At 34.9% G+C, this 15,495-nt stretch overlaps 2 protein-coding genes across 4 annotated transcripts; both read right to left on the reverse strand.

Annotated features, from left to right (window-relative positions):
* Nucleotides 1-757: 757 nt before the first annotated feature.
* Nucleotides 758-7,179, reverse strand: si:dkey-183i3.6 (LAT2 domain-containing protein). Of its 3 annotated transcripts, none has more exons than XM_053478594.1 (13): nt 6,992-7,177; nt 5,326-5,467; nt 4,700-4,817; nt 4,466-4,508; nt 4,328-4,371; nt 3,373-3,418; nt 3,219-3,253; nt 3,082-3,123; nt 2,926-2,956; nt 1,756-1,802; nt 1,325-1,375; nt 1,134-1,190; nt 758-1,042 (listed from the first exon to the last, which is right to left on the reverse strand). In XM_053478594.1, exons 3-13 carry the CDS (start codon nt 4,800-4,802, stop codon nt 1,002-1,004), a joined length of 540 nt encoding a protein of 179 aa, XP_053334569.1. In that variant the 5' UTR covers nt 4,803-4,817; nt 5,326-5,467; nt 6,992-7,177; the 3' UTR covers nt 758-1,001. The 3 variants fall into 3 exon arrangements, with proteins under 3 accessions (XP_053334569.1, XP_053334568.1, XP_053334567.1); XM_053478593.1 differs by having other exon boundaries at nt 4,700-4,823; XM_053478592.1 differs by lacking the exon at nt 5,326-5,467 and having other exon boundaries at nt 4,700-4,823; nt 6,992-7,179.
* A 1,472-nt stretch (nt 7,180-8,651) lies between these two features.
* Nucleotides 8,652-14,714, reverse strand: si:dkey-183i3.5 (uncharacterized protein LOC566445 homolog). Its single transcript, XM_053478591.1, has 10 exons — nt 14,086-14,714; nt 13,371-13,582; nt 13,201-13,261; nt 12,821-12,916; nt 12,515-12,691; nt 12,054-12,179; nt 10,658-10,771; nt 10,447-10,553; nt 9,107-9,414; nt 8,652-8,890 (listed from the first exon to the last, which is right to left on the reverse strand). Exons 1-10 carry the CDS (start codon nt 14,635-14,637, stop codon nt 8,871-8,873), a joined length of 1,773 nt encoding a protein of 590 aa, XP_053334566.1. The 5' UTR covers nt 14,638-14,714; the 3' UTR covers nt 8,652-8,870.
* Nucleotides 14,715-15,495: the final 781 nt, after the last annotated feature.

The raw sequence follows: 15,495 nt of genomic DNA on the forward strand, positions 1-15,495 counted from the left end.
AAGGTATCCAAAGTAGCGTGGAACCTTGGTTTTCATGAGAACAGTTTTATGGTACATGAGAGGTTTTGCAAACGCACAACAATTTGAAAATACTGTACTGTACCAATTTAGGACCACTGCCCTTTGTGTCTTGACATAACAATGGACTTTTGTTGCCAATTACCTAATGCCATATGTGTAGTTTTTTTTTTTTGGGGGGGGGGGGGTCCAAACTTGTGTCCAAACATATATTAACTGTTACTATATATGAACGGTGTTGGGGGGCGTTACTTTTTAAAGGAACTAATTACATTACAAAATTACTTTCATCAAAAAGTAAGCAGTTACATTACATTACCTTCTGATAAAAGTAACTAGTTAGAGTACTTTTCCATTGCAGAAAATAAAAAAAAAACCTTTTTGTGATTCCTCATGCATGTTGTTTGTCCCATTATCTGTTAACTACTAACAGCAGGAATAACAGAGGGGGGCGGCTTATCAGGGGCGATGGCTTGTAGGACGACCTTCTCACACAGACACACACACACACACACACACACACACACACACACACACACACACACAAACAAAATCACTAATGTCTGGCTCACGAATTACATAAATTGTCTGAATAATGAATTACTTTTTTGAAAATATAACTAAATACCTTAGCCTAAATAACTAAATAACCTAATGGATTCAATTACTCGTTATGTCAAAAAAGTAATCCAAGTAATCTACACCCAACACTGTGTATGAAATAAAAGAAGAGAAACTGAAATCAGGAAGTTTTTATTTTCATTGTAGTGAAACATACCTTACTCTAATTTAAATTCTGTAAAAGCAAATTTGCTTAGGTCTTTTTTACAGCGACATATGCTCTTAATACATGGATAATTTTACTGAAAGTTAAAATGTAATGAGTTTACAATGCATTTGTTTTGTGCTATTAAATAATGCAATTTATTCTAATAGATACTTAATCTAGCTTAAATAACTATGTCAAGCTTTATTGAAGTGTGTTAGTTGTCAGTCGTGTCTGCGTTGACGTAATCTGGCTCATCTGTTTGAAAGATGGAGGTAAATGTGAGTGTCGGTGTTCCATCAACATCAGAACTATCATTAAATAAAGGTTAAAAAGGAGAGCTTATTACCGATGTCGTCCATTTTGCTGTTGTGCAGGAATTCTGTGTTCTCGTAATCGTAACTGTCTGTTACCAGATGGGCAGGGAGAAGATTTTTTATTAGTTTCAGATAAAACAAGTTATACATACTACTTATAATGCATTACATGTGTGTGTGTGTGTGTGTGTGTGTTATAAAAATGATATACAGTAGTACTCACCTGAATCATGGTCAACAACTTCTGTTTTTAAAATATTTGCATATTCTGCATCTGTATAAAATATATAAAGTTAGTATATACGAGTGTTTTAGTACAGTAAGTCTATACTGTACATTATTAGTGGGAAATTGAACTAGCAATTATAATCTGTCCTTGTCTTTACTGACACCTGTAACATTTTTGGTAGACTCACTACCTTTACACAACCCTGAAAATTTGTACTGCAGTCTGCAGTTACAGCAGTGTGCTTAATCTTCATCTAGCTTTCAGATTCCGTGGTTTCTCGTGACATTTCACTCAACAGCGCAGGGCCAACCTAAACACTTCCTTTCTTCTTTCATTTTAGTACAATTGACATACAACACACATGACATCTCTGTACCCCTCGTACAGAGAAAATAAATGACTCTTCGCCTGGAGTTCTTACTCACCATCAGCCATGACACTGATTTGGTGTGGTGGTGTTGCTATTGGGTCTCTGAAAACAAATCAGGGTAGAAATAAAATAAATTATTCTGGAATAAAGGGACAGTTTACACAATTTACTCATTAGCTGGAAAAACTAGAACAGGTAAGACGTCCTTGATATCTAAATTTGCTTAAATTGTTACTGAAATTACATGACTGATGTGCTTAGCGTCTAAGCAAGCAGTTTAGTATTAAAGCAGACCACATACCAGAACCATAATGAGTTCACCTTTAGCTGTGTTGAATTCAATAAATCAGGTATAATTTTATATGGTTTCTGATACTAATGTGAGAATTATTAGGTATACTACAAGCTCATGTGACTACTTGTCAGACAAATTGCCTTGCAAGGGCATTTTCTTCAGAAATCACATTTTATTCAGTTTTTATACTCACTGTAATCCAAAACTGTTTTCATTTAGTTGTTTAAAAAATGAAGGGGAAAAAAGCTGGGACAGGCAGCAATGTGTGATAAAAATAAGTTTGAAAATAAAAAAAAATGTAAAAATCCTATTCTGAAAATATGATTTATTTACTTACAAATAATAATACTATGTAGTCTATTCCTCATTATATTTTGAAATGCATTTTATTTAATACAGTAAGAAATTCACATTCACACAAATACTACTAATATAAATACCTTCTTTTTTTAAGATGAACTAATATTTATCACAAATTACAAAAGATACAGTGTGGTGGGGGAATATATATATACAGTATATATACATATATAGGGTTAGGGTTAGAAAGAATTGCTTGAAATGAATAATAATCGGGCCATTAGATACATTTGGCATATATTCAGTACACTTTCCTTTGCTCCAATTTACGTTTTGGAATATTTATTTATTTAGTATTGTTATTGTTTTTTATTTATCACTGCTTTGTAAAGCTTTGGTCCATATTGCCTGCCTATTTTAGTCTGATTGTCCTTTCAATCGGTGATTTCATGTGTAATCACTGGAATCCTGTTTTGACCCATTTTTTAAAAAAGATTGCGTAGAAGCTTTTTTCCAAAACAGTGTGTTTCACACACAACCTTCCATTCACCAATACAAGATTTTACCCACCAACCTACAATAAATCCACCCCCAGTTTCCTTCTATAACAAATAAAGTTGTATGACTTACACATAAGTCGGCTCCAAACTGCCTCGAACGGCTGTTAAATCGAAATTTTAAAAAATTCAGCTGGTGATTACTTATAAAATTAGTAAATACCATCAGTAAATGTTCAGTATTATTATCACATATCACATATTACTGCCAGCAGTAATATCAACCTACATTTTGGAATGTTCTGGTAACTGCCTGGTTGTTCTTGGACACCTGATGAGAAAAAGAAGCCACAAAATCTACCACATTATTGTCCATCATTTCTGACCTTTAAACATGTCTTTTACTTCTACTGTACAGTAACTTACAGTCCAGGCGACTGTTAGATGTTGGTGCAAAGTTCCTATAAAAAAGGATAAAGTGATTTAATTACTATTTATGATTGATTTAAATAGCGCTGAAGAACTTAAAATAAAGATCAGATGATTATGAAGATAACCACAAAGGTTTGGAGATCATTACCCAGAGCTCTGACACTGACTCGTGTTCGTCTGGTTAATTTTTGTCACTGACAAGGAAAAAAATACAAATTTCAAATTTATGGACACCCAGTCACTTTACTGTTTGAGAAAATATATAATGTATCAGGGATATTTAAAAAAAAAAAAAAAAAAAAAGTGCCATATTTACATGGAAAATGTTGCTTGAGTATCTAAGATTTACTTCATAAAATTTAAAATGTGAATAATTATGAACCATGAAAGGAAATTTAGTATCACGTGTTTTGCTTGATATACATGTAACGCAGTTATTACATATAACACAGTTATCATCATTAATGTCGAGATGAGGACGAACAAAATTCAACTCAAGGGCCGAGTAACACTGGAGATTTAGGGAAATTAAAAACTTGAATTAATCAAATTAATTTCCACAGATATTTAATGCCAGTCATATTGTAACTACTTACTTTTCATTTATTATTTGGCTTGATGTTCATAATTCATAATTAATCACATTTTAGTTTTTAATAACTGAATTTTAGTTACTCAAAAAACATATTTTGTTAAAATGCTTTAGAAAATACAGTATGCTGAATTTCTGAAAACTTATCCCTGATACATTATATATACTGTAAATTATATAAAAGTTGCTTATTTTAAACTATTTAAATCCACTACTTTAAAGACTTGTATCATGTAAAAAAAAAAAATATATATTTGGGGTGAATGCAACTAAAGACTAAATCTGGGTGTTTATTTATTTATATATTAATTAGTATTATAAGAATAACTTTGCATGTTTCACACTATTTCGCCATAACGTAATCAGTAACACCAGCATTGCTACAAGCTTTACTCTGTTGACAAAAATGGCACATTAAATAAACCTCAACATCCCAATAACCAATAAACAGTAAGAATGCATAATAATAATAATAATAATAATAATAATAATAATAATAAAGACTTTTCACCTTTTTTTGAATGTGTCACAACCATCCTGCTTCCCCCTCGTTCACTGGATTAATTCCGAATAAAACAACAATAATTTTCATAATTTACTTGAGAATAAAATGCTTTTTTAATTAAAATCTAAATCTTAAACAACTTACAGAACTTGTGGAACATAGAGCTGGTTAGCCTCTTGTACAATCACTGTAAAAAAATAATGTGTTTCTCACCTTCTTTTACCAGTAATATGTGTTAATAGAGACATGAAATGATGTGTGAGTGTGAGTGCGAGTGTGTGTGTGTGTGTGTGTGTGTGTGTGTGTGTGTGTGTGTGTGTGTGTGTGTGTGTGTGTGTGTGTGTGCATGTGTGAGTGTGTGTGTGCAGTTGCACTCACTAGATTTTTTTCTACACCACATGCAGAGAGCAGAGAAGAAGACCATGGTTGAGAGGGACAGGAAGGCAAGGACAGCACCTTGCTGGCTTGTGACCTCAATCATAACTTCAAAGTAAAACTGTGACTAACAGAAATTTTACTGAGTAAACGAGTTTTCATTCTTAAAGCTATATCGTATTTTCTAGCAAAAAAATGACATTCAGAGCACCTGCCACAAATACGTTTGGAAATAATACCACAGTAAGCAGTATAGTTCCAATTACATTCAATTATCAAAGGCATAGAAGTCATGTTCAGCCATCCGAATAAAAAGGCTGTTTGGATATATTTCCTAAAAAATACACTTTTGATTAAAAACGTTCAGTTTCTTTTCTATTTTTTTCTTTCCTTTTTTAAGCAGACAAAATCTAAAAGTAGAGATTGCCGAATGTAATGTAAAATAATAAGTAAGGAACAATCTATGACAAGGCATGCTGGTGTAGGAAAATAATCAGCACCAGGATAGTGTGACGCAGCATCTGTTTCCACCAAGAAGTTGATTATTTTCCAATAACAGCAAATCCCGAAACATCTGCAGGTTATCACTTGTGTTTACCATAAATTACTATAAACAGTTGTTTACTCACCAGCCTCTCTTTCTATAAGGTAACCAAAACACAACTTGTCATGTTAATAAGAAACTAGAAAGCACGAAGGCTTTTGGTTTTCAGAATTCTGGTGGAGAGAAAACTGAAGGACAAAAAGAAATGCTGACACTGGAGACTCCTCCTGTAAATGTTAAGGACAGAAACAGAACCTGTTAAGTTACAGGAACATTTACACTTTGTTAAATAACACAACAATTTAAGTCTGTTTGTTATTAGAAGACTTGCATAAAGCAGCTCTGTAATTAAGGGTTCAAAACAAACAGACTTAAAACGTGTTATTTAACGTAGTTAAAAATGTAAATGTTCTTGTAACCTAACAAGTTCTGTTTTTGTACTTAACATTTACGGGAGGAGTTTCCAGTGTCAGCAGTTTTTTTTTTGTCCGTCAGTTTTCTCTCCATGACAAGTTGTGTTTTGCTTATCTTATAACGACTTCTAGAAAGAAAGGCTGGCTGGTAAACAACTTGTCATCTAAATAAGAAACTAGAAACCATGAAGTCTTCTGGTTTTCAGAACTTTGTTGGAGAGAAAACTGAAGGACAAAAAAAGTGCTGACACTGGAGACTCCTCCTGTAAATGTTAAGTACAGAAACAGAACTTGTTGAGTTACAGGAACATTTACACTTTGTTATATAACACCACATTTTAAATCTGTTTGTTATTAACCATTAATTACAGAACTGCCTTATGCAGGTCCCTGTGAACGTGATGTATTATAGGAACGGGAACGGATTGGAAGGAGCGCATTAATATCAACGTGTGTCTTACAGCTGACACTTTCATCAGAGCTGCTGTTTTAGAAAATAAATCAATACTTTCCAAACAAAATGATTTAATAATTCAATAGCACTGTAGCATAAGGGATTATTTTGAACATAGGTTTGGTCTAAGACTTAAATATTTGTATTTAAAGCCATTGTTTACTCTAAAATAATAAATATATATTATATATATATATATATATATATATTATATATATATATATATATATATATATATATATATATATATATATATATATATATATATATTATATAAAATAAAGCACTCATTTTATGTCTCCTTATTATTTTATATATATATATGTTACAACTCGGTTCTTTTTTTACTAGTTTCAGATTTCTAGCTTCTTATGTAAATTAGGCCCAGTGCTTATCACTTTAACATCAAAAGGACTGAACCTTATCTTCAGCTATAACGTTGTTGAGAAATGTACTCAAAAATAACTAGGATTATTGAATTTTTGGACAGAAATGTATGACACAAAAACTTTTTTTTTTTTAGTTTATGTTCCTGTAAACCACTGCACCAACAAGATGCATGTGAAATACGTCTCGACTTCTGCTTTTTAAAATAGGTTATGAAAGATCCCCTAACTTTTGGTTTCATCTGATATTAGTAATTTCCTTTGCTATTTATGTCTTTCTTGTGCAAGACATGGATAAACCTGATTAAACTCTAGATTTCTCTGCTTTTCTTGTGTAATCGCCTTCACTACTATCTCGAGAAGATTAAATTCAACTTTTTCCGAGAAGCTTATTGCTGCTGCTGTCAAAGTTTTCCTGTCACCGCTGCTACTAACATCTTTCAATAACTTAAAATAACTTTTAGTATTTATTAGCTTAAGAAGTATTTTAAAGGTTACCTCAAATAGCATGTCAGTGTGCGCCCATTTCTGCTGCAATTGCTTTCAGTCTCTATCTCTCTCTCTCTCAGCTCAGGTCTGATAAAAAAGTACAGAGCGAGAAATGCTGTTTCCTGTTTCAAACTGAACCTCACCACATCCGTGTGTTTAAGTGCCGGACACAGGTTAGGAGACCACCACAAAGCCTGTGTGCTATATCACATCTGTTTCTTGTAAGTCAATGCAGAGCTTAATATATTTTTTATGAACTAATATATATATATATATATATATATATATATATATATATATATATATATATAATAAATGATATTTTACAGTATATGAGATGTTATAAGACAAGCCTGCCATAAAGTCTATACTCACGGTTACATTTTTAGCCAATGTAGAACTTTTAAGAGTTTTGGTCACCCATTTGTCTACCTACTTACACCTTTATTTTATGTTTTATAATCCTACACAGTATGTTTTATGTTTTATAAAAATAAATTAAAAATCTTTTTATTATTATGTCAGTACAGTAAACAGTTATATAACTTTAATTTTTTTACTGCTAATTAATGATTTATTTTCTTAGGCAAAGACACAGACATGTTTTTAAGCTATTTAATAACAAGACATATATTTTTCATTGACAAAACCCTCTAAAATTAGGAAATTACCTGTATGCTTACAATAAGCGTAACGTATGAGATATTACCTTATTGTTTTTATAGTGAAATTTAAGTAAGAACTTACACACCATACGGGAGTAGATAATATTGTCTCTGTGCTCTCAGGAAAAAAACAGCACCCGCAAACACCTGCACATCACACATGAATGCGAGACTGACATGAATAAATAAAGCCTACGTGTGGTACAGTATGAAGAAGAAGAGAAACATACTAAAAGGTCACAGATAAAGACACAAGACGGAACTCCTAGAATTCTTAAGCAATACTTTTCCCTTAAGCTGGGTCATGACAGCTATTACATGTGACTCTGCTGCATGTGGCAACCTATTTACTAGCATCTCGATTTGGTTATAACTTTTTGAGACATCTGTTTTAGAATTGGAGGAATGTACATGCATACAGTAAGTGTGACACCATAGGTTTTAAGGGGGTCAAGTGTCAGTTTTCCACTGACAAAACCGATTTTATCAATGAGTTAGTTATACATGAAGGCATCAATCAGACCTGAGCTAAAGTAAAGCCTGAAAGCTTATTTATGAGACATTCAAGGTTGTTTGACTCAGCCTCCGAATTCCCTAGATCTTATTCAGATTGAGCATCCATGGGATGTCCTGGACAAACAGATCTGATTGACACCAAGACCAAAGCTTTTCTGATGGCACAAGGGGAAACCACACAATATTGGGTTCAATGTTATGGCTGATACTGTAAGTGTGCATTGTATTTAATAACCTCTCATTAGCCTTGAGCCTTGAGGTGCAAGGCAACAGTGCTACCCACAAAGTCACCGTGCCGCAATAAATTCTTATCATTAAAATTAAAATGATAAACTATTAATAAAAAGACTTTTTTCACATAAGGAAAGGTTTTTGTCTCATTTCTACACTGGTTTTAATAAAATCTCCTGGCTAATCAAAGAACAACAAAACTGTACACGTTTAAGCTCATCTCACATCGATTAAAAAAAAAAGATATTCTCAACATATTTGAATGAACACAGTTTATTTGGTCTTATCACAACATGAATAAAAAAAAATAGGAATGTTATATTAATTTGTATTTTTGTAATGTGCATCATAGAGTTGGGGAAATCTTGATGCTTGAGAGGATTTTGTGTGAAAGACATATAAAAAATATTTTAGGGGACTTTCAGGCCAATATTGTTTATTTCTTAAGTGTTTTAAGGGGCTGAATGACTGTTTCTTCAGTAAACACTGGAAGACACTGAGAAAGGAAAAAGAACATGTGATTAATAACTCCTCTCGTAACACATCAGCTTTGTTTTGATTTGATCTAAGCACCAGTTTATACAATATAATATATATTACTGTATATAATTTAAAGTAAGTTCCAGTCATTTATTTTTAATAACCCACATTTTAAATTGGAGTTTAGTAAAATTACAACAGTAATCAATAATGTGAGGGGGTAAATACTTACAAGCACTGCTGCTCAAGCTGGAGGACATGTAGCTGCTCCCACCTGCTCCAAGCCCAAGTCCTCCTCCCAATCCTACTCCGAGACCACCTCCGAAACCGCCAAGACCACCTCCGAGACCACCTCCTGAACCTAGGCCTAAACCATAACCAAGTCCACCTCCAATGCCAAGGGCAGCGCCTCCTCCGAATCCACCTCCCGCACCTCCGCCTGCTGCAAAACCCAGGGCACCTCCGCCGCCTCCTGCTGCACCTCCTCCTCCTACTACTGTCTTAGACATGTGCACTGTGATACCGCCCCCAGATTTCAGCCTAGGTCATAGCACAAAGACACACACACGTCACATTGACATTCACTGCCTGATCGCTGACATTTAAATGCGCATGGTTAAAAAATAAATGCTTCTTAAACAATAACTTCAGTATAATGTATAGCTAATGTATTCATTTATAATTATTAATCTAAACAAATAACAAATATAAGTACTTCATAAAATGATAATTGTTAAACATGTACTACATTGAAAAAAAAGATTTTTGGGGGGCTTTTCGATCTAAACAAGTGGCTAAATGGCAAAATGAGTATTAGATTTAACAAGCTGCTTGTGGAACATTTTTATTTTACACATAACAGATTTACCCCGATGTAATCACACTGCTAATATTGCAAATATTTAGAGTCTTATTAGGATCTGACAGGAAGGTAGATTTTTTTTTTCTTATTTCATTGCTGTCTGAAACTTTTTTCTTGATCTGTGGCAATAGTATTGGTTAATTAAAGGCTAAGACATGATTAGGTGCGTAATACTACTGTACATGCATATTACTCATTTACTAATTACAGCACATCTCTACGTCCAGTTGTTGTTGTTGTTGTTAGACTTTTGGCTGCTCCTGTCGAGGGGTTGAAACAGCGGACACAACTTGGCACAGGTTTTACACCAGATGCCCTTCCTGAAACAACCCTCACATGTTTATCCGGGCTTGGGACAGGCACTGCTGCCAGTGGTGGGGTTTGGGGCATTGGGTGAAAATTGATCCCAATTGACTTAAAATATTTTAACAAATTTAAGAAAATTTTAGAAAATAAATGAATGCCTACTAATCGCATAATAATAATAATAATAATAATAATAATAATAATAACTGAAAGCATGACATAGAAGACCTGGAATACAACAAACAATGGCTATGTTGAGAAAAACAGTGATTATGATACTGGAGCGCCCTAACATCTTTAACTGGGAACAGTACAGAAGTACTTTTTTAAAAAAATAAAAAAATAAAATTATTATTCCACATATTTCCAGGCCACCAGGAGAACCCTGTAGGATATCCCCTTACCTGTTCTCCTCACTGTCCAGGAGTTTTTTGTAAGCTGTGATTTCCACATCAAGAGACATTTTGCTGGCCAGAAGTTCCTGGTATTCTTGACTATAATGTGTAATTTGCTATGAAACCAAACAGAAGCAGTTATAAGTATAACGAGAAACATTTTAAAACAAACTTAGTTATGAGTTATGTGTATTTTTAGCTGCAGATAAAATTTGGGAACCTTTCTGAGGTCATCCAGCTGAGACTTGAGCGTCTGCACTTGTTCCTGGTAGGTCTCGGTGTGTGAGTTAGAGTGAGATTCAGCCTCGTCCACCTGAGATTCGAGCTGGAGGTTCTGTAAAAGAAAAAAAAAATATAATCTATATAACAAATACACACTGACATACACATTCCACAGAGCTTTATATAGAGAGTCAGGAATAATGCTTAAAAAGACGTGAATGACTTTAAATGAAGAATTCTCTTAAATACCACATGTTTAGTTCCGCTCTGTGTTGATTCTGTCTGGTCAAAAAAGTCTTTGTATTTTTTTTTTTATAACAGAAGTTCTAATATCAGTGTTAGCTGTATTTCAAATAACATAGTTTTATATGGCGGCTTAGTGGTTAGCATAGTGGTTAGCTTAGTGGTCGTCTTCCACCTTCAAGGTCTGGGTTCAATTCCCATCTTGGGTCCGAGTGCATGGTGCTCGCATGTTCACCCTGTGTTTGGTGAGTTTCCTCACACAGTCCAAAGACATGCATGTTAGGCTAATTGGTGTTCCCAAGTTGTCAATAGTGTGTGAATGAAAATTGAGTGTCGAGCTGGTGAGTTGACCCCTTAAGTAAACTGCCATAGAAATGATGGATATATCTTCAGAATGAGGAGTATCTATAGCCCAATCTGTAGCATGTGGATGGCCCCCCTAAAAAAACCAACGATATATATATATATATATATATATATATATATATATATATATATATATATATATATATATGTGTGTGTGTGTGTGTGTGTGCGTGTGTGTATTTTTTTCAGTCACATGCTATATTAACTCCAAAAAAAGCAAGCCAACAAGGAAGCCTAGGAAACTGCAGGCAAAATGCAGATTTCTACCAGACAGACATATAGACAGAAATGAGAAGGGGAAAAGGGAGATAAATAGATATTGTTTCAAATTAAGTACCATTTCCTCTCATGCTACTTCCTTGTGGCCAAAAATAACAGATTGAGTAAATCCTACATTACTTCTAAACAATCATTCTAGAAGATTGACTGTTGATTATTTTTTAATAAAAGCATGCCTTGTATCTGTATCACATGTGCAATTATCAAAGACAAGGATTTTGACACAATTTCTTGTAATGAGAAAAGAGCTAATATGCTAAAATATATAATAATGTAACATTTTGGACTAAGTCTACTTTGCTGACTAAGTTGCTGACTTTCATTAGTATAACGTATTTATGAAAGGTACAATTGTTATGTGTATGTAAAATATGTTTTGTACTTTTTCTTTTGTAAGTGTCAGGAAATTGTTAAATACACTAAATAATGTTTAGGTGGAAATGATGGTTTTAAATCAGCAAATGTTTAAATTGCACGCAAGTATATGTAAGTGAGCACACACACACCAGTGATTTGAGTCGGTCGATTTCTCTCTGCACAGAGTCAATCTGTAGTTTGTAGACTCTCAGCTCTTCTTTGACTGTAGTGAGGGACTGAATGCTGGGTTGAGATGAAACGCTCATCAAGGAGAGCTGCAGTCACAAAAACATCAGCAAAATTATACGAAGAATATTTGAATACCTAAATTGCTAAATTATTGAAATGACCTTTCATATTATATTATATTATATTATATTATATTATATTATATTATATTATATTATATTATATTATATTATATTATATTATATTATATTATATTATATTATATTGAATGTTCTTATTATAAATGTCCACTAGGGGGAGACACAGGCTGAAAATCATATAACCCATGCCAACGCCTGTAGAGGTTAATTTAAGCAGACACTGTGACTGATTTTTTTTTTTTTTAGTTTGATTAGGAAGAATCTGGAGCAAGGTCTCTTACGCTGTCCTGGACAGAATGAAGGGCATCCTGTTTGCTGCGCTGTGCTAGAGCTTCATAGTGAGCTTTAACGTCAGCGAGGGCAGAGGTCAGGTCCTGTGCCTGTGCTGTGTTATCCACAGAGATGGAGACAGCTGACTTCACACTGCCAGTAACAATGTTCCTGACCTCTTTAACTTTCTAAAAAATAAAAAACACCAAACACATCCGCACATACAGTGAGAAAGTTTTCAATACATTAGAAAACAATGTTTAAGGCATTAATATTAAAAAATTTAACTTCATTGTTAAATAAGTGTGTGTACTCACAGCATCGTACAGCTGCTTGGACAGAGCAATCTGATCTTCCAGACCACTGATACCAGTTTGCAGCTCAAAAATAGTGAGGTAAATGCTGTCCACCTCCTGTAAAAAAAAATGTACATTAAAGATGGATATAAAATGTTGTACATAAATATTTACACACACACCCTCCTTTACATTTTTTTTATTTTGAAGCTTTAGAGCTGTAGCATTATATGGACAAGATTGTTCAAGATCAAGATCAACTGTTTCAAGATTGAGCTGTTTTAAGATTATGGACTATTTTTTGCATAGATTTTTTACATATAATCTACATTTATTACATTTACTTTCCCGATAATCACAATGTAAAAAAAAAAAAAAAAAAAAAAAAAAAAAATTCCTACCTCCTTTAAAGTTCCCCACTCCAACTCCAAAGATTTGGTCTGGCCCACTTCCTCATCATATCTTAGATTTAGAGTGAGGAAATAAATATTTCACTGATCTATCTACTTTCTATACCTTTTTGATACAGAAATATATACGTCTCATTTATTGTCCAGGACACATTTCTTACCTGGCCTGCACATCGGCAATGATGCCTTTATAGTGTTCGATCTCAGCAATGATGGCCTCTTTAGTGGCTGTAAGACCGTCAATCTGGGATTTGTAGCTTCCAATAGTTGATGTGAGCAGGATGGAGGGGCTGGCAGGACCTCCCTGCTCAGGATTGGTGAACATGGCAATCTTGGCTTTCAGTATAGCATTGTGCTGCTCCAGCGACCGAGCCTGAATTACATCAGTCACAAATAACATTGAGGTTAAGGTCTCTAAAGATAATAGTAAATATCATAAATCGAGTGGCAGCAAATATCATAAATCGAGTGGCAGCTGGAATGAGCATAATGCTTCTCCTCGGGCAGATGTGTAACCATGGAATCGATTTTTTAATACATTGTATGAATACATTCTTCTTGCACTTTTTGTTTCTGTTTTTGTTTCACAATAAAACAATTGAATTTTCTTGAGGACATCAAAAGATTATTCATTTATTCATACAATGGAGACTGTTAAATTACCAACCACTGTGCTATACGTTTACGTTAAGAAACAAAAATACTATTGTGCCCCACGGTATAACAATGTACTTGGCCTCTTAGTGGTTCCACTGGGTCAAATAATGTTCTTCTAAGGTACAATTGCTATAGTACTGATGTTACCATCCTAGTCATATGTAGTTAATTCTTGAACCGAGAAAATGCACTTCAGTACTATATTGAGGGTCACCTTACCTTATCAATGAAAGATGCAAACTTGTCATTGAGGACTTGCAGCTCTTCTTTCTCCTTCATACGTGTAATCTGCACTGTGTCCATGGATGGGAGTGAGGGGTCAATGGTAGGCACTGGACTGACGCCTGCATCCACTGTGGTGGTGGAGCTCAAGAAGGATGGGTTAAAGCCATAACCTCCAACCTTGAAGACACGGCCACCCAGACGAGCTCTAAGTGGAGCCACACCAGCCCTGAAGCCTGCAGCTCTGGCACCTACAGCTCCCAGACCATAACCACTACCTAAGGCAAGTGCGCCTCCACCCAGGCCGAAACCTGCTCCACCCGCACCAGCACCTGCACCAGCTCCTAGAGCTAGACCTAGACCACCAATTCCTAGCCCCAAACCAAAACCCCCACCAGAAGCTCCTGCGCCCCTTGCCAGGCCAAGTGAACGAGACAGAACTAGGCTAGAACCTCCACCTCCTCTGGCCCCTGTGAACAGACTGTTGCTTCCATAAGTAGCTCCATATCTGACTGCCCCACCAGTTAATTTCACATTTCTGTCAGCCATATTCTCTCAGAGCTGGGGTCCAGGTCTTTGCAGAGGAGTCCTGGTGCACAGTCAGGCTGTCCCACTCTCTCTCCGGTCTTTAAATAAACCAGCCTTTATACAAGCTGCTCACGTTAGCTGCTGCTGATTTGCTGTAGCTCTGTGCCAGTCTAAGTCACATGTTTAAGCTGACTGGCAGACCAGCGTCCCCCCTAGAGGCACTGGTATGCCTCAGACATGTTAGGACTAACTCAACAACCCATGGCCTGAATAGAGTTGAGGTGCTTCTGTCTAAACTTTTTTATTGATGCTGAAAAGTGCCCTATAATACTGCCTAAATCCAAATGCAGTGAGTGACATACTCTTGAAGTCTCACCTTGGGTTTTATGACATTAATGAAACAGTAAGAATGTTGTTTGCCATGAAAGATCTCTGCTCTCATAAATCAGCTTAGGTTTGACAGTGAGAAGCAGGTGGAAATTCTATTTCAAAATATTTTTTTTTGCCCAAAGGAAAGAAAATAATATCTGCAGCACAGTCGAATGGTATGTGACATGCTGTAACAGAAAAAAATATCTCAGAGCAATATTGGATCGCAAAGCCTTGTTTACCCTGCTTTAGCCTGTTATGTAAATGGAAGGGTTTACAAGCTTTTGGGGTAATACTGCTTAGTCGTCAACCTTTAAAATCCTCCAAAAATCCTTGACTTTGATATTTGTAGTTTTTTTTTTTTTTTTTTGCTAGCTTCTTGCTTCATGCTAAAAAAAATAATACTAATATTGGCAAAGTCCCAAGGGTACTGATTTGTGGAATCATTAATGAGCTTTTCTTGGAGGCTGCAGAGGGCTGAGTGTTGCCTCTAGCCTCTCATAGTGGAAA

Source organism: Clarias gariepinus, chromosome 19, assembly GCF_024256425.1.
Source record: "Clarias gariepinus isolate MV-2021 ecotype Netherlands chromosome 19, CGAR_prim_01v2, whole genome shotgun sequence".
In the NCBI taxonomy this organism is placed as follows: domain Eukaryota; kingdom Metazoa; phylum Chordata; class Actinopteri; order Siluriformes; family Clariidae; genus Clarias; species Clarias gariepinus.